Here is a 25665-nt window from a genome sequence, read left to right as displayed (position 1 = left end):
TGAATCGTTCACAATAACTTCATCCCTGTTATTACAAAAATTTGAGAAACCACGATATTTATATTTAAAAAAAAAAAGCAAGCTCTGAAAACACAACTGAACATTCAAGTGTTAAGGAAAAGCTAAAAGTACAGCTCGGAAACTAGAACCAGGCACTTTCATTTTCTCGATAGGTCTAGAAATCACACTCAAGCACGCGTGTGCCCTTGTTTGCGCACGCACAGAAAACTCCAAAAAAAAATAAAAATGTTACATTTTGAAATTAAAGTTTTCAAAAATTTTCACGTTAGCCCCATAGCAACAATGACTCGTTTTTCGGACTCGGGCAACTAATATAAAGCAATGGCGTACAACTCGGCATTATTAATCCATTCCATAGACACCAAAGTGGGATCCGGCCCTCACAACATGGAGGAAATCCCCTAGAATCGCATATCGTTAGGCATGTTAGAATATCGGCTTGGCAGTGAATCACTTCAAATCATAAAGGTATTTTTTCTTTTATTAACAAATAAATATTAGATGATCTCAAATTGTACCAAAACTGGATAGAAGGGAAAAAAGACCTGTGCAAAAATACATATTTCAATATGTACAATCATTTTTTTTCTTTAACAAAATACGCTTTCTGAAATAGGGATACGTCAAATTTTTTTCATTTATCATAGAAGAAATTCCAAAATAAGGATACAAAATGTAGGGTTTGTTGTTGTTTAAGTATTTTTTTTTGTTCATAGTCATTTGTCTTTTTTCAGGTTAAAGAAACAGTAGGAGTTTTAAGTAATACCTATATAATACAATCATATGGCCACCATGTGGGACTGGTATATGCCGCTTCCTGACGGGTAACAATCGGACGTGACATACATGGATCGCTGGTCAGTGTCCCCCAAAAAATGTTTGTTTCCGCAAAGATTGGATATTTTTTTTATGGCTTTGCATGAATAAAAATAAAAAATGTGGTGACATTTTTTTTTTGCGCTGACCCAGAGGAGCCATTTCGCTCAAATGACAGCGCTATATAATTTCTATATGTGACTTAGGCCTGGTTCACACAGGACAGTGTAAGTGGTTCTTCACCCCGCCTGCACTAGAAAATACAAAAATAATTTATTTAAATAAAAAAATGCTTTCAAGCAGGTTTAATTCTTTCGTTTTCCCCATTAAGGTTAAAGGAATAAAAAAAATTGATGTGTGGCCCTTAGAAAAAAAAACCAGCAACTGTCTGATTGGTAACTAACTTGTAATGAGAGCTGTAATCCGATTGGTCGCTGCGGACCGCTTTTTCCCTTTTCTTCCATACATGACGAACGCTTGTGCAGGATTTAGGGAAACTATTTTAGATTTCGGAGATTCCCCCAATTTGGGTTTACCAATAAACTATTAAAGGAACTGTTCTGAATATTCGGTAGTCGCTGACCAGAATAAAAAATTCTAATTTTGAAGTCCTATGACCAGGCTAAAGAACTAGTGTCCCAGGTTTCCAGGGTTATACAGCAGCGGCTTGTTCTTCCTATAGACCTTTTCTATATCATTGGCGCATTAGTGAGTAATTTTGTAATATATCTTCATTACCCTTTTTGCGGTTGTCCTGTTACTACCTGGAAACGGTCAATAAGCTGCTGTTGACGGATCAGTTGTTCTTTTCTAGATTGAGTGTATAACTATGTCCTATGAATGGGCCGTGAGGCTTCTTGTATAATAAACACTTTAATCCCTCCGGCAGTCTGGCACATATCCAATGCGAGTATTATGTGTTACGCTGCAGATTACACTATAGCACGTATGTTTATTGCCATAGGGAGAGGGGTTAAGCCTCTGCCAGACACCTCTGGTACCACTTCTCTCCCGGGAAACAAAGGATGTGGCATGTGAATATTCAACTACCACCATACACATTAATGGAGAGATTAGTCATAATGTTTATAGCCAGGCTTGTTCACACAGTGCAGTTTTTGTATGTTTTTATTATATGTTTCCTGGTATTTAACCAAGTATTTGGTTTAAAAAAAATAATATATAATATATATATATATATATATATATCATCGGGTCCTAAAACTTGACTGTGTGAACAACTTTAAAAGGAGTTTGTCTTATAAAGACATCCCCCGTCCGCTCGTTAGTCCCCCGTCTATGAGCCGGAACGGAGAGCACCTTAGAAAAACCGCTTCCCGCTCTGGCAGATTCAAGCCTTGAATTACAAAGACGGCCATTCATCTAAATGGCCGTAATGTAAAAATACATTTTCTGTGCTGGGTAAATGCCGGGCTGGCTGCAGTTGCCTCCGGTAAAATCAGCTTTTGGACAGAATTTGTGGGTGTGGGACGGGGCGATCAAATGATCACCCCAGGGTCAGCATTTTTAAAAGGAGTTGACGCTAATGAAACGACCCCTTTAATGATCCAGGTTATACTAGATAATCACATTTGCCATTATTAGAATAAAAAGAAGCCATAATAAAAACCGTCAGCAGCACCTTGTTAACCGTTTCCATTTTTCTCTATGCTGTAAAGCGGAAAACCTAACAGAAAAAAGCGAAAAAACTAATAAAGAAATACTACAAAGATGTAATAGTTTACATCCGCCAGCGGCACAGCCAATGTTACTGAAAGGTGGAGCCGATTCTGAAGTTGTGAGCTCTACTGACATGTCTGTTCTAGTAAATAATGACATTTCCCATGAAGTAACAATTCTGGAGCGTCGCTTCTTAAAATTCTGCATTACGTGGTTCCTCTGTTATTGTTCCTGGAAAGGTATGAATACATTTACAACTGGGTGTTACCATTCCCCTTGTCAATGGGGCGTGTGACACCCTCTTGACAAGGAAATGGTCAATTTATTCACACATTTCCAGGAGGAATAACAGAGTAACGTCACAATGACTTCTCAGGAAAGATGCTTCAAAATGGGTATTTCATGGGGAACAGAACTAATTACAATTGTATTCAATTTTCCAGCAAGAATAACAAATATAAATGCATGATATGTGCCAGCGGCATTATTACAAGTCACCGCACAGTCACAGGAGGGAGTCATATATATATTAATAGGCTAAATCACTTTCCTGAAGTAATGGAATTACTATATTTTAAAGGGCTTGTCCAGGATTAGAAAAACATGGCTGCTTTTTTCCAGTAATAGCGCCACACCTGTCCATGGGCTGTGTCTGGTATGGCAGTTTAGCTCCACTGAAGCTAAAAGCGCTCAGCTGCAATACCACACCCCACCTGCGGACAGGGGTGGTGCTGTTTTTTTTTTGTTTTTTTTAAGAAAGCAGCCATAATTTTCTAATCCTTGACAACCCCTTCAACTATGTCATTAATTTGGAATTCATAATCTAGAACACTATCAGGGAATTCCAGGTCTTTCTCATGCTTCAAATAAACCGGATAATGGTGCCCCCCTGTGCCACTGTATAGAACAGCTCCAAGCAGTGACACTTGGCAATCACATTTTCCTGATGGTATAGGAGAACCCAAACGTCTCTTCTCCAGAATATTTTAGGCCGGGTTCACACTGCATCAGCTGTTTCTACAAAGGAAAATCAGGATACCAAAAAAAGCGTTACACTCCTCTCTTTGGGACATGATGGAAACCATTGTGTGAACCCGGTCTTCAATATCCATCTCTGATTGTTCCTAAGAGTTTGTAGAAGGCCTTGAATTACATGAGTCAATGTATATAGCGGCGGGTCTATCTAAGGAAAGCTCCTTACAGTGCGTCTCCATCTTAATGGTTTGTTATAAACTGGGGACTGGTTTAAAGGGACAGACCTGCAATGTGTAACCCCACTCAATCACCCCCGGATCTGCTGAAATATAGCTGCCTATGCACAAACTTATAGTAAATGATATTGTAAGCAAACAAACATGGAGAGGTCTTGCCAGCATATCATGGATTGATGGTCTACAAGAAACACGGGTGATGGGTCTATGGAGAAAGAATGGTCCAAAAAAAACAAAACCCGTCCCGGGCCTTAGGGTATACAGCAACTTTGCTTGTGCAGTGTTGTAGCCCTTAGGCAATCACGGGGGGGTTCACGGTGACTGAATGTGGGCGTTATGTGGACAATGTGCAAAAGATGGCAAAACAAAAATGTCTGCCAGGCAGAGTTGGCAGGGAGCGCGGCATTACCATTCATTAACCATCGCCTCGAACCATCTTTGGAGCGTTCCTGAATATTTTTGCCCGTCATTACTTTTGGTTTTTACCAGTACAATCACAGTAAGTTTAGAGAACATGAATGTTTTTTTTTTTTTTTTTTCTATACTAAAATTTCTGTCATATTTGAGAAAATATTATTGACATTAAAACTCCTCAAAGCTTCTTAGCAGGTGTAACCTGGAAAAAGTCTGGCCAGCCCATTAAATAGTCTATATTATTATTTTTTTTAATATATTTTTTGTTTTGTAATTGTGCTATTTTAGTAGTTATTCACTGGAGCATCGCTGTAAAAGAAAAAAAAAAAGCCATATTCCTCTCCTTCGGTGGTGGTCGTGTCCACACTGATGGGCAGCAGAAGACGTCATTGCTGTCGGAAAGTTACAGTGAAGTTTTCCTCTCGCTCTTGCCCGGACTGGAGGACATAAGCTCGCGCTCAACGCAAAATTAAATCTCACAGGTTTGTAGCAAGCGGCTCAGTCCACTAACACTGATAGAAGCGGCGATGGGACTGACGGCTACAGACATGGCTTCGGGGGAAATTCCTTGTCCAGCTGACGTATTCAGAAACACTCCACACACCTGAGGACCACGGAAAAGGTTGAGAAAACTCAAAGGCATCTTGGAGCCCACAGAGCCAGCTGGAGGTTTGTGATTGTTACCGTACTTGTCCAGTTCGTGTAATAACAACTGTCAGGGACGCGCCTTTGGCTGGAAAACAAAAAAGGGAAAAAAAAAAAAAGACGAGATGAAGCAAATGTAATGTGAAATCTCCCGCACTGACCCCGTAAGTAACACAGTCACTTCAGCTGCAGTACACAACGAGATCCAGCCTGCGGGGCCCACGCACCCAAGGGGCTTGTCTTGAACATTGGACACTTGCCAATGCAATGACCCAAAAGTGGAGCTGGACATTTCCACGCTGCAGTGAAAAAACCAAAACATGAATTCAGCCGGTTTTAACAGATTCACTGCTCAGTGAGCGCTTGTTACCCTGCAGACATCACCAGTGCACAGAGGTGACATTTACAATACTGATCTCACTTCTCCTTTACAACCACAGTCCCCATCAGACCTCAGCTTCTTGTTCACGCGTTTCCACCGCCAGGTCTTCCATGTTTTTTTCCCACAACTAATGCTCCAGTTCCCCTCTGAGACAAGGGGGGCAAGCGTTCTGGTAGTCACTTACCCCTCCTGTCTCCATAAGCAAGATGGTAAACGATTCTCTATTAGGTGCTAAGTGCTCCCATTATAGCACTCCCAAAAACAGTTGGGGGGGGGGGGGGGGGGGAGGGGTGGCCTGTATACAGCACCAGATAAAAAAGTCAATTTGGGCGGAGTATTGTGGAGGGAGCCTATCAGCTGCTACTAGCTAATCAATAATGCCGAAAATAATCCCTGCAATTCTGATTGGCTGAGAACATATGATTGACAGCAGCTCATGCGTCTCCTCCCAAAAAGCCCTGGTTCTAGAAGCTGTAGGATGTGAACTCTTATCACCCACTATAGAAGTCCCATAAAGGGTTAAAGTGGCTGTGTCAAATGCATGCTAATGAATAGGAACGGGGCGATATCTGGCGGCTGTGCTAACAATCGCCCCCAAGAGAAAAAAAATGTTGTGAAAAATTAATTTTGAACAATAAGTTTTTTTTTTTTTAAGAACCACCAGCCGTGAATTAGGGTGCAGGGGGGGGATTCCTTCTTTTTGTACAGTACATCGGCATACTCAGATTCAATGCCCATCTACTTCTGCCCATGCTGCAATGTCTATTTCCCTATATGTGATGCCAGGGAACATTTACCAAATGTGCCATGTTTCGGATTTAGGATTTCCTCTCCCTATGTGCCATGTAAATCCTATTCACTCTTCTTTGGTGGCGTGCTAATTTAAATCGTTCTTTGCTGACTGAAGTGATCAAACTGCGAGCAGATAAACTGAAGCTGGTGCACGGCAGATTATGCTGACTACAAGCAAAGCGCGTCAGTGCACCTCCTACCCGACAGATAGAAACAAATGTCAGTTACACATCGTGCAAGAAGAGGCAGCGCAGCCGGAGACTACAAGGACCGATCAGACGGCGAGAGGATGAAGTCAGACGCCACCCAACAGCATTTTCCCCTGTAGAGTTTTACGTGAGAAACCAGCTACTCGCCAGCTCTCCTTTCCAGAACAAAGGGGGTTAAATAGCTGCTCGGCTCATTGGGAAATATCTGTTACCATAGCGATAGCTGCGGCGCCCAACACCCCCCTCCCTGCCCTGTCAAGTTGATGACTGTCTGTGCCATCAGCCATTCCTACTAAAAGTGGCAGCGAAAGCCGTGCGTTGTCTGCTGCGCCGCATTGTCCACGTGTGTAGTGTTATATTAATGCAGGTAGAAAAACAATGCGATTCCAGGCAGTTTGATATGACACGGGACCACGAAAAAAAAGTCACTATATTTAGAGGCTTCTCAAGGGAGGAATGGGTCAGGCTATGTTCACATCACGTTATGTGAACACGTTTCGCCTCCGTCGGGGTGGTATGCGCCGGAACACATCTACTTCTTTGCTGTATAGGAAAGTGCAGCAGACAGCGATTTCCCATACAATAGGCCACCGCAAAAATGTATACCGCAGTCTAGGTTTTATTTTTAATATTGTGGCCAATGACCGACGTACGCCACTGTGCGGCTATACAGTGAATACTTCTGAGGTACAGGTTGGAGGTATATATCGGGGAATACTCCTGACATATCTTTGACGTAGAGCCCCTACGCAATGTGAACAGAGACAGGGAAGAAGCCGTGTGTGACCAGATAAGCTTCCTGGCAAGATAGAGAGGGCATTCCTTATCAACGAGGAGTAAAGCTCCTATTACATCGGCCGATAATCGGCCATTGCAGCGAGCGTTGATCAATGAGACATCGCTGATCGGCGCTCGTTTGCTCTTGTCACACGGAGCTATGGATGGAGATGAGCGGTCGTTACTCCGATCGCTCATCCCCATACATTATCATCATGTCGGCAGCGCGTCTCCGTGTTTACACACCAAGATGTGCTGCAAACAACGATAATATTTTACGTTTTTAAAACAACACGATCAGCAGATGATTGAGCGTTTGCTCGTTCATCTGCTGATCGCTGCCCTGTTTACACAGGACAATTATCGGCAACGAGTGTTATATGAACTCTAATCTGCCCGATAATCGCCCCGTGTAAAACCCCAAGAGCTTAACCTAGTGAATGACCATTGTGCTCGAACAGTGTTGAGGCTGAATACCGAGAAGAATTGTTGCAGACGCTAAACATGGAGGACGACGGATGGGTGGCTATAAACTCTTAAGGCCCTTTTACACAAGCAGATGATTGGGCAACTGAGTGTTCATATGAGCGCTTGTTCCCGATCATTGCCGTGTGTAAACCGGGCAACGATCAGCCCATGAACGAGCAAACGCTCCTTCATCGGTTGATCGTATGATTTAGGAGGCCAATAAAAATGTAAACAGGGCGATGTGCTGCCGACATAATGGAAATGTATGGGGACGAGCGATCGTAGCAACAATCATTCATCTCCATACATAATCGATCATAGTTCCTGGTGATTGGAGCGAACGAACGCCGATCAACGAGCGGTCTCATTGATCGGCGCTCATTTTCACGGCCCATATCGGGCCGTGTAATAGGACCTTTACTTTTAACCATTGTTCACCATGTTCTTCCACAGCAACACGGACAAGAACATCTTTTCCATGCATAATCTAAGTTTTTTAGTCCTTTCAAGTTCCCTTTGGCTGTTTCGCAGTTTTATTTGTTTCTGGGACTCCTTGAAGACAACCAATATGGCCACAATCACCGATCTGTAAGACTCGAAAGTTATGCAGAGATCGATCATATCCCCAGCCGCATCATTTCTGCAAAACAAGGGAGATTTACCTTCCAAAATTTTAGGAATCCTGCTTGCCATCCCCTATGGGGGCTATTACGTTGGATTCACACACGGCATTTACTCGCATTTTTGGTGGAGTTTTTCCAATGCATTTTTTTTTGTCTGATGAAATGCTGCAGCCAGATGTTACATTAAAAGTCTATAGTGAAATATTTTGGGATCAGTGGCGTTTTTATAAAAAAAAACAGCATGCTCTGGGTATGGTGTATTTTTCTTCCATAGGCTTTACTATAGGACTTCAAAAACACAATAACGCCACAAAAAATGCATGTAAAAAACGCAATTAAAAAACGTTTGAAACACAAATGCTAAAAAAAAAAAAAAAAAGTGTGTGAAGCAGCCCCAACGACGATCCAATTGGTTGTCATGCAGCATTCCCCGAAACCGTTTTAAGGCGGTATTTTCAGTCCAGGTTAGCTGCATCTCCTGCTAACGTTTGGAAGCGACCACGAGAGATGCCGTGTCTGACAGGGTGGTCCGGTTGCCTCCGCAGCCAAAGCCACATCTACAGAGTGGTCAGTAGTTGTCTCGAATACCGGACCGTTTTTTATGGTGCCGCCTCTCCTGTAGTCGCTTGCAAATTTTTGCAGGAAACGGGTGGAAGTATTACTTGAAATTTTTCCGTACAATCAAGAGGTTACATATTAAATGGACTACAAAGAATAAAAGACCCAATAACTTAAAAAAAAAAAAAAAAAGTTCAAGATCTTCTTACCTGATGTCGAAGTGAATTATTGGTCAGCGTTGGCGTTCCTGAAATCCCAGTATTGTGTTTTGCGTGAATGTTGTTTACTGGCGGCAGTTTGGCAACCTTACCGGATTTGCTGTTATTGGTTATGCTGCTGGGACCAGCTGAAGACTTTCGCTTTTTCCCCGCAAACTTGTCCAGGGAAGCGTGAGAATGGGAAAAGGTGTTGTGCGAGTTCACAGCTTGGTCACCGGGTTGGTGAACGAACGGCCCAAGCGAAAGCGTGGAGTCACTGCTATTCATAACTACGCTCATGCGCTTTATGGATTCCGCAGGGTTTCCTGTCGGAGGACCCCTCCCTGATTGGTCATGTTTAAGACTCACAGATCGATTGTTCACAAAATTGAGGCTGACACTATGCGGACTGCCGTGGGACAACGTTGTGCCGGGAGAGTGGTACGTTCCAGAGTTCACCACACAGTTTTTTCTAAAAGACTCGGTGGAATGGGAAGGGGGGTGCGCTAGCAGCTGGGGTGGGGAGTTATTTTTCCGTTTCTTTCCTGAGCCGCTGCTACTGCAGTTCATGCTGCTGGCGGGGGGTTCCTTAGGTTTCACAGCCTTGTTGGATTTTAATTTTTGAGGTTTGCTGGAGAGTGGGCTAGGCAATGAGGAAAGCACTGACGGTGTGGATGCTGAAGAAGACACTTGTCTGGATTGCATACTACTGGTGGGGTCTGCTGCAGTGTGAGTGCTTAGTGTAGTTCCATGTGAAAGGACTTTGTCCACAGACGTACAGGGAGAGGTCACAGGAGTTAAGGGAGAGGTAACTGTGCTGGGCGAGAGGAAACCGGTGTTGTTCATAATCGGTAACACAGGCGCCGAATTTGTGCTGGTCCGGTGTGGCGCGTGCGTGGATGAACTGCTCGATGCCGGAGGAATTTTCCTACAAAACACAGAAGACAAGTGTGAATAGGAGTCAGATATTTCGATCCCATGCCATTACCAGAAAATCTGCCTGTCCCCCCAATCCCTACACAATGATGTACCACCATATCCAAATGGGGTTCTCTTTAAGGGTAGCATTTTTTCATGCGCCAGCAGGTCCCATGATGGGGTTAAATGAGCAGGAAACCCCCTTTAGGCCCTGTTCACACTGAGTTTTTTTGGCGCCAAAAGATGGTTGAAATCGCCTCCTATTGATTTCAATGGGAGGCAGAGGGTTTTTTTTTTTTTTTGTGTCCCGGGCGGCTTATGGCCTTTCTTGCCGTGGTTTCCACCTCTGAACTCCCATTTAAAACAATGGAAGGAAGAAAAAACCCACGGTGCCCGTTTCAGAGCGTTTTTGGCCTGTCGTCCTTGAATTAGCTTCAGTGGTTGCGAACATAAAAAATATGGAAAAAAGCGCAGGCGGCTCAACATCTGCCTCAAAATTTCTGAAGGAATTCTGAGGCAGATTTTTTTCTGCCTGCCAAAAATTCTGTGTGAACAGGGCCTTAAGGTTTTGGATGAACTGGTCCGGCTGTGGCTACCTCTCCATTATAAGTACCCTCACTGATCGTAGCAGCGGTTGTGGCGATTGTAGATTCCATATCTGTGTGTACTTTCTGGTACATCTACTTGGCATTTTCTGACACAAAGGCATTTAAATCTTACCAAGTAATGAAATATAGCTAGGATTTGCCATTACTTTATGATCGGTGGGGGTCTGACCTCTGCCCCCCTCCCACCAATCCGGAGAATAAAGTGGCCACGGTGGGGATTTAGTGCAGCGTCCTCTCCACTCAGCAATTTTTGAGGTCGATCAAATCCCATACACGTGGGATGACCAATTTGGAGGCTTTTCTGTTTTTTTTATTCTCTTCAAAAGGAGGGAACTGCCAACCATTATGCAGCAGCATTTTTCTTCATAGAAAAATAAATTTGGATAATCATTTTGTCTTCTGAAGGATCCACAAGACCGGGGTTGAAAAGAACAATGCGCAACGTGTGTAGAAGCGAAAATGGAAGGGACGTGATCAGCTCTGCTGTAATGTAAAGAAATGAATCAGATCTTCCCAGATTAGTCCTGGTGGATGTAAGAGATGGGCTTCTTACCAGGGAAGAGAGGAAATCAAATATGTGAGAGGAATATTATAATGTTTAAAGCATGTCCAGTATTACGCGTCATATATTCGGGAATACCACGAACACTACACTGGACTTCCAGGCTCCCGTACTGCTCCGCTTTACCTTAGTGATAAATATATCTTGTAGAATCACATTGGGCACAGGTGGATATGTGAGGCGTGTGATTCTTGAATAGGTCCGATTTCTTCTTTTACAGAACAGACACCCAGATGTACTTTTACGTAAGCCGCTAGAGCAGGGGGGCAGTAACCTTCGACACTCCAGCTGTTTTGAAACTACAATTCCCAGCATGCCTGACAGCCTTTGGCTGGAATAATAAAGCCTTTGGCTGTCAAGGCATGCTGGGAGTTGTAGTTTTACAACAGCTGGAGTGCCGAAGGTTGCCGATCCCTGCGCTAAGACACTGATGTATTCATTATAAATATGCTATAGGATCATAGTGATGATAATAGATGGACACTCACTGGTAGAAGAGGACACTGACTAAGATATGTAGACACAGGCTTCCATATTCTAGGAGTGTGGTTATACTGGAAGGGCACTGGTATGTAAAAAGCAAAACGGTGATATTTGGGAGCACGCTGTGGGGTGCCTGCTATTATAAATGTAGGTAACTCATTAAGGGCAGATGCTTATTTGTAAGAATTTTTTTTATGACGTTCCTCTACATCTTAGGTTTGTAAGACATGCCATCTTACAAACCTAAGATGTAGAGGAACGTTCAACCAGAATTCTCATAATTAGTAACAATCGATTATTGTTTAATAATCTTCATTATACTTAAAGTGAATTTCCTCCTTTTAACACAGTATAAATTAATAGGTCCAACATTCTGTGCGGATTCATTTCTTAATACAATTTTGAGTTCTGTTTTTCTGTTTCAGAGCTCCAAATCCCCTGTATAGTCATAGAGGTAAATGATAAAATTCTGCCACCATTAGGGGGAGCTCAGGAGCTTATTGCATACTTTATTATTATTATTAGAGTGTAAGCTCCATTCTAGTGGTGGAAGACATGGGTATACGGGGAATTTGGAGCTTTGTCTCAGAAAAAGAAACTCAAGCCGAGCAGAAACGAAGCGGCTGAGCGATCACACAAGCACTTCTGTTGCTTAGTTTTAGCGATTGGTGGGGGTCTCAGTGCTCGGACCACCACCAATCAAAACTTCGGACATGTGACTATGACATGTCAGAAGTTTGTTGAACGTTTAGTTACACTTAAAGTGTCATTTTTTCAGGTGTCGCTGACTGATATTTGAGAACCTAGAATGCTTGGTAATTCGTTACCTATCTCAAGCAGCTGGTATTATTCGATGAATTTTATGTAGATGTTAAAATACCAGATAAGGAATAACCTACCTCCACATCTGGGAGTTAAGATGTTTGTCCACCATGAAGCTAAGTGCACATCGGATGTGGTCCCACCGCTTGTCAAAAACGTAATATCCTCTCCCAATCTGTCTGCTACCAAATGAGCAAAACTGTGAAGTAAAATAGAACAGGTTACTTAATTTTCCCCAAAAACCTGATTTGCTCATTTGCTACGTTTCGATTGGCATATACAAAATAGCCCCTTGCCGGTTTACCGTATTCCAGCATTACTTACAGCTGCTGGTCGAGGGTGATGGTCTGAATAACGACAGTCCAGTTTTTCGGCAGATTCCTCTTTTTCATCCCCTTCCCCCTCGTCGCTAGACAAGCGGGAGGATGGCTCAGCCGCAGGTACTATTGGTTGTGGAGATTCATGCACGGATGGTGAGCCATTGGGAGCGTTACCACTGTGCTGCGCTGGGTAACCTGATGGCCTGGACCAATAACAAAAAGACAATAGACATTTTTATTTTTAGTTATGATCCTTCACAAGTAAACATGAAACCAATGAGAAACAAGGACAGCAAAAGTCTGTGTTACAAAGAAATGTGAATAAAGTACAAAACTACAGGACTATTGTTACGGTCAGGAGCGGCTTTTTTTTAAGAAATGTTCCTAGAACTGCAATAACGTAGATATTAAAGGGGTTGTCTTTCCATATACCCCATTATGGCATAAAAACAAAACGTATATTAGGGCTCGAAACACCTATAGAAAACCAGATTGTTAATTTGAGTGGGAAATGAGCCGACGACGTCCGCTGTTTGCTGCAGGTCTGGCTCCTGAGACCCCCGACAATCAGCTCTCATTGTAAAGGGGTTGTCTGCGAGGAGTCGCCCTCTTCAACTATATTACTTTATTTTTGGTCTTGATTTAAAGGGTTGTGATATCTTTTCCTTAAAAATGATCTTCTGATACGTCATAGATAAATGACCACATTGATGAAGTCCAATCTTGGAGTGCAAATGATTTGCAGAATGAAAATGCTCTAGACATCTACAAACCCTTTGGCGCTGCTCATAAATTTATTTTACTGGAAATCTGACAACGTTTAAAGCAAAACGTCCATTTAGATTAGTGTACCTTTGCTTATAATGTTGTGTTCCAGTAATCTCTGGGCAGTGCCAAAGGGTTTTCGAGTTCTTCATAGTGTCTTTTATTCTGAAAATCAGTGATCATCAGATATTTCAGACCACGTCAATGTGCTCATGTATAATGCAGCAGATGATCATTTTTATTGTATTTATCGTTTATACTGACCGATCACTGGATATGGTTCTTGTATTGCAGAATTGCCTTTTTACCGAGAAATTAAATTTAGCTGCTGGTTATCGCTACCTGCCAATTATAAGATACCATAGCCAAAAGTGATATACTGTGTAACGCCTAGCGCAGGTCCTGAGTGGGTGGTGCACAAAGAACACCAAAGATATGTCAAGCAGCGCCCCCTCTGGCCCGGCACTACATCACACAGTGTATCGGTTCTGCAGCGCTCCTTTGTCAGGTATACCCGACCTTTAACAAGTAATCACAAACACTTGTGTTCTCTCTGCGTACACAGATTTACAAAGATCACAGTTGGTCAAATTGTAATTTTTGCAAAATCGCCGCAAAACGCTGTAAAACATTGCGGTGAAAAACATGGTTTGACTGCACGGTGTGTACAAGCCTAAGGGTATATTCACACCTGCAAAAAGTAGCGGCTTAAAATGACGAGGCTCTGATTTCAAGGCATTTTGAAGCGAACAATGAAGCTTTTTTTTTTTTTTTAATGTGACGTTTATTTTGGGGCGTTTTTTGTAGTATCAACGGAAAATCAGTTCCAAAAACACCTCAAGAGGTGACCTGCTACTTATTTTTATGAGACTTCTTTTTACGAGGCGTTTTTTTTGGAATTCAGCAGCGTAAAAATACACGTGAACAGCAGTATTTCCCATTGAAATCAATGGGAAACTATTTGCAGGCTTATTTCAAGGGTATCTCGGAGCGTAAAACAAAGCTTTTACGCTCCAAAATCAGCCTGAAAATAAGCGTAACCATACCCTAAGGGTATGTTCACACGAGGTCATTCCGTAATTGACGGACGTATTTCGGCCACAAGTCCCGGACCGAACACAGTGAAGGGAGCCGAGCTCCTAGCATCATACTTATGTACGACGCTAGGAGTCCCTGCCTCGCTGCAGGACAACTGTCCCGTACTGTAATCATCTTTTCAGTACGAGACAGTTGTCCGGCAGCGAGGCAGGGACTCCTAGCATCGTACATAACTATGATGCTAGGAGCCCGGCTCCCTGCAGGGTGTTCGGTCCGGGACTTGTGGCCGAAATACGTCCGTCAATTACGGACGTAATGACCTCGTGTGAACATACCCTAAAAGAGAAAGTATACTGGAAAGTTTCCAGCCAGCAAGGTCTGAAACTGAAAACAAATCAAATCCCTTTTTTGCCATTTTCATCTGCGTTGCTAGATATAAAATAATAACTGGCCAAACAGATGCAGCTAAAAGGGAGACCAAAAAGTGTTGTGATCTAAATGCATTACAGGTGAAAATGCAAGTTGTTAAAGAGCACAAAAAAAAAGGGCGGAAGACCAAGCTGGAAATTGTGTTAGCCTGAGCTGCACCTTGGAAGACTGGGGTTGTGAGGCTTAGCCTTGCTGGGGACCGAAGGCTTCACTTCAGGGGCAGAAAGTCCATGAGAATTTTGGTGCGTTTCCTGGGAAGATTTTGAAGGTGAGGGATGCGGTTCCCTGAGCGCAGGCGTCTGTTGCTGTTGTTGTTCAGCTTGACGTAGCAGTTCTTTTTCCCTGGTTTTACTTTTGTGCTCGGCTAATAACACATCAAAACCTTTCTTGCGCCCTTGTACTGCTCTCCTGTAGCCTAAGGAATGTGTCTAGAGGAGGAAAAGAAAAGATTAAACATATATATTGAATGGTAGAGCCGCAACGTGGAGAGCGTCGGATACAGAACAGAAAGGAATAAACGCAAAGTACAGACCGTATAGAAAAACTCCCACGTTGCCACCACGAAAGCCTTTTACGAGTATGTACATAATGTAAAGCCTACTTCCAGTTACAAAACCACTTTTCTGTAATCTAATAACAATAAAATACCTCGCCTCCTGCCGCGGTCTATATACCCCTCAGACCCCCCCATCCTCGTATTCTGAAGCCTCCTTCTCCCCTGCGGACATCCCGTATCAGTGACGTCTATACATGTAATGTAAGGCCACTTGCAAATCACATCTTTTTTGCGCAATCTTGAAATTGTGCACTCATCAATAACCTCTGATGTTGAATATTATGTATAAGATCCATGTTCGAGGGGTTTTACAGTCATAAGAAATGAATAGCCTTTGTTTAGGATAGACCACCCAAACCTGATCGGTGGGGATCTGACTCCCGGCACAGCGGCGATCAGCCGTTTTAAAGGGGCTTCGTCGATCATGCGCTGCTTACCCTTCATTTCCATTACTGCTCACACAGTGAATCGCCGACACACTTGTAGTGGCGGTTCACAGTACTATAACCTTCTCCCATTGAAATGAATGGGAGAAGGCTGCAATACTGTAAACCACCGCTACAAGTGGGTCAGCGATTCACAGTACGGAGCAGGTGAGGAATGAGAGGAAGCAGCACTTGCATGGAAGTTCAGCGGCCCCTTCAAAACAACTCAGTGTGGGTGCCAGGAGTCGGACCCCCACCGATCAGGTATTGACGGCCTATACGGAGGATAGGCCATCAATTTCTTATGAGTGAAAAACTCCTGATGTCAGGGTGACTAACGTGGGGTGGACTCACCTTGCATGTCAAAGATCTAGTGCACGGCTTCTTTGTCTCAACATCGACAACTCCACAGTGTATATCAGGGTCAAACTCTCGATCTGTGCAGATGAAGACAAGTGGTCAATAGAACATCTTAGGCAAACAAGCAATATCAACCCATCTAATGACATATGGCCCTAAGATAAGGACGATATAAAACAATCTATGTATAAATTAACTGATGCGAAATATTGAGGATTTTGTAAAAGGTCAGTGTCAGACTGTGTAAAGACAAACCCTGCTGTCAAGGGGGAACATTAACGGTCAGTTGTAAAATTCATTCACACATTCCCAGGAAGAATAACAGAGGAACGGCACAATATTTTTAATGGGTAATGCAAGTATTTACTACATAAAGACATGTCAGAAGAGCTGACAGGTCCTCATTAACCCCTTCCCGACATTTGTCGTAAGTACACGTCATGGAAAGCCAGTGCTTCCCGCAAAATGTCGTATACTTACGACAAATGGATGGCACTGGCTCAGAAGCCGAGTTGGTGCCATCATCCCCGGACGTCAGCTGTATCTTACAGCTGACATCCTGCTGTAATGGCGGGGACCAAAGTTAGCTTCGATCCCCGCCATTAACCCCTTAAATGCAGCAGTTAAAAGCGATCGCTGCATTTAAGGTGTTTGCAGCTGATCGGCACCCGAGCAATGAAATTGCCGTGGTGCTGGTGGCTGCAATGGCAACCGGAGACTTAATAGTGGCCTCCCGGTCTGCCTAGTACGGAAACCTTCCAGGACCCGCCCAGTGGCGGCGGGGCCTAAAAGGCTTCTGTAGCCATCGGCAAGATGAGCCGTCGTCATCAGCGGTGGATGTCAGCTGTATGTTACAGATGACATCCACCGGTAACGGCAGCTCCGATCCAAGCCATTAACCACTTAGATGCAGCGATCGAAAGCGATCGCTGCATCTTAGTGGTTGGCAGCAGATCGGCAGCTCTGTCCTGCAATCGCAGGGCTGCTGACTGCTGCTATGGCAACAGGAGGCCTAACAATGGCCTCCTGCTCTTCAATTACGGAAGCCGATTGGGCCCCGCCCGGAGACGAAGCCTAATCCGCTTGCTGTCAGTAAATGACTGACAGATCTAATACATTGCACTACATAGGTAGTGCAATGTATTAGAAAAAAATCTGACAGTTGGACCTTCAAGTCCCCTAGTAGGACTAAAGAAGTGTAAAAAAAAGTTGTAAAAAATATAATAAACGTTTCAAGTAATAAACTAAAACCGTATTGCCCTTATTGTCTTATTAAGTCCCTTATTATTGAAAAAAAAATAAAAATAAACCATACATATTTGGTATCGCCGGGACCGTAACGGTCTATATAAAATATAAAAATGTAATGTTATTTATTCCACGCGGTGAACGGCAGTAAAAAAAAAAAAAAAAAAAAAACACGCAAAAAAACAAAGCAAGAATTTCTGTTTTTGGTCACTTTGCCCTACAAAAATTGAAATAAAAAGTGATCAAAAAGTCGTATGTATCCAAAAATGGTACCTATAAAAGCTATAGCTTGTTTCGCAATAAACAGCCCTCATACAGCTCTGTCGATGGAAAAATAAAAAAAAAGTATGGTTATCACAACTTGGCGAAAGAAAAAATACATTCTTTTTACAAAAGTAATTTTATTGTGCAAAAAGTTGTAAAACATAAAAAAGTGCTATAACTTTGGTATCGCCGGAATTGGACTGACCCGCAGAATAAAGTTAACATGTAATTTATAACGCATGGTGAACGCTGTATACATTATATATATATATATATATATATATATATATAAACATATATAATAATAATAATAATAATAACTATGCCAGAATTGCTGTTTTTTGGTCACCTGGCCTCCCAAAAATAGGATAAAAAGTGGTCAAAAATTCACATGTACCCCAAAATGGTACCAATAACTGCAGCTCGTCCCACAAAAAAACAAAACAGTCCTCATGCCACTACGTCTATGAAAAAATAAAATAAGGGTCCAATAAGTCAGGAAATAAAAAATATGCGGTTGTGCAGCCCGAGGGGAACATTTCTTCAAGAGGAGATTTATCAAGGCCTTAAAATTAGGGAACCAGGAAGGAGAGGACCCAAACATATCCGCTGGAAGCGAGGGTGCCCATATTATACCAGGACAACACTTTCCCAGTAAAATTCCCCAAACTGCAAAGGTGCAAAGTGTGGACCAAAAGAGGATAAGGAAGGAGCGACACTGACCTGTGCAGAAAGGATTGAGCACAGCGCAACACACATCTATGGATTATTTTTTTTACCCCATTATTATACCACCTGACTATGCCCCTGATGCACTCTGCCCAGCTTACATGTACCGCCACATAATAAATGGAAACACCAGCAATACTCAAACAAAACTACTACCAAGCAAAATCCACGCTCCAAAACCCAAATGGTGCTCCCTGTAAACCTTGCAGCGTGCCCAAACAGCTGTTTACTTCCACATATATGGCATCGCCATACCCGGGAGAACCCTTTTAACAATTTTTGGGGTGTGTGTCTCCAGTGGCACAAGCTGGGCACGACATCTTTGCCACTGAAATGTCACATCTAGAGAAAACATTTTTTTTTTTTACTTTGCACCATCCGCAGCGCATTCATTTATGGAAAAGACCTGTGGGGTGAAAATGCTCACTACACCCCTTAATAAATGCCTTGAGGGGTTTAGTTTCCAAAATGGGGTCACTTCTCAGGGGTTTCTTTTATTATTTCACATCGGAGCTCCTGCAATTGTGAACCAATACTTTGTAAATCACCAAACTATGCCTCAATTTCGCATGGTACTCTTTCACTCCTGAGCCTGGTCGAATGTCCAGGCAAAAGATTAGAGCCACATGTAGGGTGTTTCTAAAACCGGGAAACACTGCATAATAATTAGAGAGCTGTCTTGTTATGGTGGCACAAGCTGGGCACCACATATTGGCATATCTATGCAAAAAATCCCATTTTCACTCTGCAACATCGAGTGCACTCTAAATTCTACAAAACACCTGCGGGTGTTAACACGCTCACTACACCCCTAGGTGAATACCTTGAGGGGTGTAGTTTCCAAATGTGGTCACTTCTGGGGGGTTTCCACTGTATTGGTCCCACAGGGGCTTTGCATACGCGATATAGCGCCCAGTAACCAATCCAGCAAAATCTGCACTCCAAAAGCCAAATGGCGCTCCTTCCCTTCTGAGCCCTACTGTGTGCCCAAACAGCAGTTTATGACCACAAATGGGGTATTGCCGTACTCGGGAGAAATTGCTGGGGTTCTTTTTTTTCTTTATTTGTTGGGAATTTTTTTTATTTTTTTTAGCTAATGCTACGTCTTATTGAAGAAAAAGGATTGTTTCTATTTTCACTGCCCAATTCTAATAAAATCTATGAAACACCTGAGGGGTCAAAATGCTCACTACACCCTTAGATGAATTCCTCAAGGGGTGTAGTTTCCTAAATGGAGTCACTTTTTGGCCGTTTTCTCCGTTTTGATCCTTCAAGGGCTTTGGAAATACGACATGGCCTCCGCAAACCATTCCTGCTAAATTTGAGCTCCAAAAGCCAAATGGCGCTCTTTCCCTTCTGAGCCCTGCCGTGTGTCCAAACAGACGTTTATTACCACATGTGGGGTATTGTTTTACTCGGGAGAAATTGCTTTACAAATGTTGCAGTGCTTTTTCTCCTTTAGTCCTTGTGGAAATTAGAAAAAAATTAGCTAAACCTACATTTTCTTTGAAAGAACGTAGATTTTAATTTTCACAGCCTAATTCCAATAATTTCTGCAATAAACCTGTGGGGTCAAAATGCTCACTATACCCCTAGACAATTTCCTTGATGGGTGAAGTTTCCCAAATGGGGTCACTTTTGGGGGGTTTCCACTGTTTTGGCACTGCCAGAGCCCTTCAAACCTGACATGGTGCCTAAAATATATTCTAATAAAAAGGAGGCCCAAAATCCACTAGGTGCTCCTTTACTTCGGAGGCCTGTGCTTCAGTACATTACTGCACTAGAGCCACATGTGGGATATTATCTGCAGAACCTGGGTAATAAATATTGAGTTGCGTTTCTCAGGTAAAACTTTGTATTAAAAAAAAAAAAAAAAAATGGATTAAAAATGAATTTCTGCAAAAAAATAGATAAAATTTGTAAATTCCTGCTTTAATTCCTGTGAAACAACTAAAGGGTTAAGAAACTTTCTAAATGCTGTTTTGAATACTTTGAGGGGTGCAGTTTTTAAAATGGGGTGACTTATTGGCGTTTTCTAATATATAAGGCCCTAAACTCCACTTCACAACTGAACTGGCCCCTGAAAAAATAGCCTTTTGAAATTTTCTTGAAAATGTGAGAAATTGCTGCTAAAGTTCTAAGCCTTGTAACGTCCTAGAAAAAGAAAAGGATGTTCAAAAAACGATGCGGATGTAGACATATGGGAAGTGTTCATTAGCAACAATTTTGTGTGGTATAACTGCCTGTCTTACAAGCAGATACATTAAAATGTAGAAAAATGCAAATTTTTCGCTAAATTCTGCTATTTTTCACAATTAAATATTGAACATATCGAGCAAATTTTGCCAGTAACAAAGTCCAATGTGTCACGAGAAAATCTCAGAATGGCTAGGATAGGCAAATGCATTCCAAAGTAATTACAACATAAAGTGACATGTCAGATTTGAATAATGGGGCTCTGTCAGGAAGCTCAAAAGTGGCCAAAGAAGGGGTTAAAGGCTATAGTTGACCTGCTTTCTTTATAATGTATATGTGCATTTTAAAGTATATTAAACCTTTTTTTTATTGTAACTGCTCTGAACACTGACCAAACAAACAAGAAAAAATAAATAAATCAGAAGGCAGAGCCTTCTAGGGTAGGGCTGCCGAACCATGTACCACAAGTGCTGGGTGACAATGAGCCACTTTGCCTTGGCTGGGATCAGGGCCGGCATCAGCACCCAGCAAACCTGGGCAAGTGTCGAGGCCCACTACCCTAGTGGGGGAGCCCACTCAGTCGCCAGGTGCTGACGCTGCAGTCATGGCTCCTCCAGGAGTGGAATCCCCGGCCAGAGCATTGCCGAAGCTCATGACGAGGATTCTGCTTCTAGAGGGAGCCCCTGTCTAGGAGACGGCAAACCTACTGCTGTAGCAGCCATAGAGGATGCTACTGGGACCGCGGCATGAGGGGCCCGTACCACCCGCCATCACAGCCCCCCCATGCCCGGTGGCGCCATCATCAGCCGCTATGGCGGTAGCTATACCACATTCAATAGTATCTGTGTCCTTAGGAATGCGTACACTATTGAACACTATGACAGAGCAGGGCGGAATCTCCCTACTCTGCCATTTACTAGGCTACAGGCCTCGTTCGGCCTGCAGCCTATCATGCGCAGGGACAGGATCGCTGTGCAGGCAAGCGTGATGACATCACTGGATCACTCCGGGCTACACAAGGATCCCGTCGGCGTTGATTCACTCAGTTCGTCGCGGGAACGGAGCCTAGGAGAGTATGAGGTTTTTTTGTTTTGGTTGGGAGTCGCTATATGGAGCCATCTACAGGAGGGGGCTATGTGGGACGATCCACGGAGGGCACTAAATTTATGGGAGTACAAACTTGGGGCCTAACTTCTATATGGGGGCACAAAACGACGTTTTCTGCCATTTTACTGCCGCCGTGAGTTCCCCCGCAAAAGGACCCACTAAGTCTGTGTCGCCCAAAGGCCCACATAAACCTGGAGCTGGCCCTGGCTGGGATATTTAGGATACAGGAGTGGGGACATGAACCGAACCTTTGCCCTGGGCGAGGGAAAGCCAAGCTACGGCTCTGCATGGTTCCCTGACAAAAAGTTTCAGTCCTGTCAACTGGAATGCTTGTTAACCCCTGTTGAGTATCTTGGATGCCGGATTAAAGGAATTTTATTACTATAATACCTGACAATCTCTTGTGTAAATGTTTCCTACAGTTTGTGTCCTCTGGTTTCTTTTCCACATTCGGAGGAGTCGAGAGAATTCCTTTACCATTTGGTATCTGTCCAGGGGAAGGCAAAGGTGGCTTTGGTATTGATTGCCAATTAAGGCCAGTCTTTACTGAGGAGCTGACAGAGGAGGAACAGGTAGACCCAGCAGCGGATTTGGAGAACACGCCGTCTGTCTTTGGAATTGTATGCATTTTATCCACGGTAACAGAGGGTGTCATTCTAGTGAATAGAACATACAGAGAATTACATTAAAATACACACTATACAGATTTCATATACTAGTCACATTATTGGAAACAAAAAGTACAGCTGGAAACAGTTAAAAAGGAATGTGCAAATGTTTGGCGTCTGAAATAAAGTCTGACTTGTTATGGCACCAATAGACTGCAATTTATTTGGTATAGAAAAGGTTTGGTTTGTTTTCCGGGATTTTACAGATTATCCTTACATTGATTGGCTATCAATGTATGATCGGAATGAACGAAGGGGCACCGATGCTAGCTAGAATGGAGTACCAGTGTGGCAATGCCAGGTACGGCAGCCCTGTTCACTGGAATGGGATGAGCTGCAGTACCAAGCACAGCCACACTCGTACGCCGGGAACTGCAGTGAAGGGACCGCTGACCTTTCGTGCTGATCGGTGGGAGTCCTAATGGTCGGACCCCCATCGACCAACACTGATGGCCTAGGCGAAAGTCTCTTTTACAAGGGCCAATGACAGGGCAAGCGAACCTTCATATGAACGTCCGTTCCCGATTATTGTCCTGTGTAAACAGGGCGACGATCAGCCGATGAACGAGCAAACGCTCGTTCATTGGCTGATCGTATGGTTTATGCAGCAGAAAATATCATCATTGTCGGGAGCACATCTCCCTGCATGATGGTAATGTGTGGGGACGAGCGATCGGAGTAACAAGCGATCGGAGTAACAAGTGCTCGTCCCACTACATAACCAATCATAGCTTCTTGTGAAAGGAGCAAACGAGCGCCGATCAACAAGCTGACTCGTTGATCGGCGCTTGTTGTCACGCTCAAAATTGGCTGGTGTAAAAGGACACTAAGGGAGAAAGTCCCAGAAAACTCCTTTCATTGTGAGAAGCGATTATATATAGAATCCCAGTTGAGATCATGTCTCTCCAGGATGTGCAAGTTCCCAATGTATTCCGTTACAATTGAAAAACTCTATTTAGCTCTTTCTTATTTCGTATCTGCTTCCACAAAAGCTAAGTTACAACTAATACGGCTGCGATTGGTGGTAATATTACAGCTCCCGCAAGGGTTTATCGGCAATTTTCTGTGTTCCCATTTTTACGAAGCGCATCCGGAGGCAATAAGCGACTTACATTTTGTCTAGGGATGTTTTGCTCTGTACAGAATGCATGGACCTGTTGCTTCCACCTATCTGTAGCTTATCTTTGGGAGATTTGATCAGCTTGGAGTTGGAGGAGGCACTACCGCTGGCACTGCTGGACGTACGGGTGCTGCCACCGCCTGCTTTGCTTTTTGTCGAAGGCAGGGAGGAGGAGTGGAGGGAGTAAAGGGAGGATGATGGAGGTGTTAAAGGGGCTTTGCCGGAGGACCCATGTCTTCTTTCTGAAATACATAGATTAAAAAATAAATAATGAAATATCCATCTCTACATAAAGGGTGTACAAATTAACATGATTTCATTTGCACAGATATTGTAAAGAGATGTGGATTTGGCTACAGGTCGGCCATTCAATGTTGTATGGCATGGTGACGCCCCAAAAATCGATACCGGCGGTTTTGGGTGAACTTCGATATCATCGTTATAACTGCTAATTGCCCAGCTACAAAAGGAGAGGATGCACCTCTGTATAAATGGGCACGCCTGCTATTCAGGAAAGCCGGATGACAATCAATGTGATGGCAGCCATACAGTCACTCACACATACACAAGATGTTTATAACATGCTCGGCCACATTTTCTGTCCCAGCAGCCCGACAAAGCTGTGGTTATTTCCCGGTTTTCGCTTTGATTCTATAAAACATTTACTCCTTTGATTAGAACAGATGCAAGTGTCCAATTCATCAAAGACGGATCTCTCCCCGGGCATACATCATCTACAATACAAGTGCTGTGCGGTGCCGGGAAGAAAAGGTTGCACGCTCCGGCGTGACTCCGGCGGTTTATTACTAACTGCCTTCTTATAGCAATGACAAGAATCCCTTCCTGGCTCGATCTCAGCTATTTAAAGAGCAGGTTTGCTTCTTTAATACAGAGATCGGCCCGTGCTCTGCGCCTACGGAAAGCAAAGGGGTGTTCGACAATGAGGTGCACACAATGAGCATGCAAATGCCTTCCTATGTAACCATAGACACAGACTTGCAGCCACATCATGAGACTATGGATTTGCGGTATCGCCTGTAAATATAAGTCCTTGAGTCCTTCGGTCAAACATTGTAAATTCTATTCAGTTTTCTATTTCCTGGAAAGTGACTGATGGCAATATAATCAACACTACAGCCCCCACCCAGCTTTCCCGGGACCCTGAATGGTAAATTTGCCTAGTTATGAAGTGATATGTCCTTTGCTCCTGTGCAGCTCCATTTGCACTTTAGGATTCCAGGAAATCTGGATGACAACCCCTGGCGGAGCCGAGTAGTGACCGGGAACCATCTCACAATTTCCTGTTTATCGTGGGCGGTCCTCTCCGCTGCACAGATAATAAGTATAGGCAGGATACAGAAAGTCGTTGATAACTGGCGAGAGAAAAGAACATGCAGAATCGAGGGGTCCAATGGAAACTGCACAGCAGGTTGTAAGAAATGTTCTTTAGGGCTCACGTATACAGCAAAGCCAGGTTCACGGACCCTGCATCACACAGAATCCCTGTGGGTCCATATTCTGGTCCCCCAATAGCAATGCTACCGTAATGCAGAATGTGATCAATAATGTATGAATCCATGAGTAATAGAATCAGGCTAGACTTGCCCATGTCAGAAGGCACGGGATGGTACATGGCAAGCGATGGACGCCGTATTACAAATCCATAATAAGGCTGTGCGCATGAAGCTTTGTGGTCATTAGATTTCATTTCTGGTTTTGTAGAGGAAATTAGGTTTTCATTATTGGGACGTTTATACGCAGAGATACTTTGTTTGAATGAGAAAAGGAAAATTTGCATAAATATAAATAAATATATATATAAAAACAAATCACAATTGTATCGACTTATTGTGCCTTATAGAAATAAATGCACACATCACCGAGATACGATTAATGTAAAGACTTGTTAGGCCCTGTTCACATCTGCGTTGGAGTTTCCGTTCGGCGCCTCCTTGGCAGATCCGGTAGGGATTACCGGAAACAATAGCGCAGCATGATGCGCTATTGACTCGGAACTCATTAAAGTCAAATCGGGCTATATTATCATTAGACTGGATTCCCATGTAGCAGTTGAGGTGCAATTTATTTTTATATTTTCCAAAATAGGGATGGGGGGGGGGAAGAAAGGGGTGTAAAATGGAATGGACGTGAAAAGGAAAGCTTTGTATCGGTCTTTCCTTTAAAGGGGTTGTACAGGATTAGAGAAACATAGCTGGTGTCTTCCAAAAACAGCGCTATACCGGTCCACTGGCTG

General features: G+C 43.3%; 1 protein-coding gene across 10 annotated transcripts in view; it reads right to left on the bottom strand.

Moving 5' to 3' along the window:
• Window positions 1-25665, bottom strand: part of ATXN7 (ataxin 7) — a 95900-nt gene that overhangs the window by 1892 nt on the left and 68343 nt on the right. For 8 of the 10 annotated variants that reach the window (XM_075833979.1, XM_075833984.1, XM_075833980.1 and 5 more), the window contains 8 exons: window positions 23404-23653; window positions 22014-22279; window positions 16074-16156; window positions 14898-15166; window positions 12511-12709; window positions 12264-12385; window positions 8806-9721; window positions 4373-4875 (listed from right to left, as the gene is read on the bottom strand). In XM_075833979.1, the coding sequence (XP_075690094.1) occupies window positions 4858-4875; window positions 8806-9721; window positions 12264-12385; window positions 12511-12709; window positions 14898-15166; window positions 16074-16156; window positions 22014-22279; window positions 23404-23653 (2123 nt within the window). In that variant the 3' untranslated portion in view covers window positions 4373-4857. Of the gene's footprint in view, window positions 1-4372; window positions 4876-7853; window positions 8056-8805; window positions 9722-12263; window positions 12386-12510; window positions 12710-14897; window positions 15167-16073; window positions 16157-22013; window positions 22280-23403; window positions 23654-25665 lie in introns of those variants that run through there. The other 2 variants (XR_012850047.1, XM_075833981.1) reach the window with 2 other exon arrangements.

The sequence above is a fragment of the Rhinoderma darwinii genome, chromosome 7, assembly GCF_050947455.1.
Source record: "Rhinoderma darwinii isolate aRhiDar2 chromosome 7, aRhiDar2.hap1, whole genome shotgun sequence".
Lineage (NCBI taxonomy): Eukaryota > Metazoa > Chordata > Amphibia > Anura > Rhinodermatidae > Rhinoderma > Rhinoderma darwinii.
Note: the sequence above shows the minus strand (reverse complement) of the source record. Positions and strands in the feature narration are given on the sequence as shown.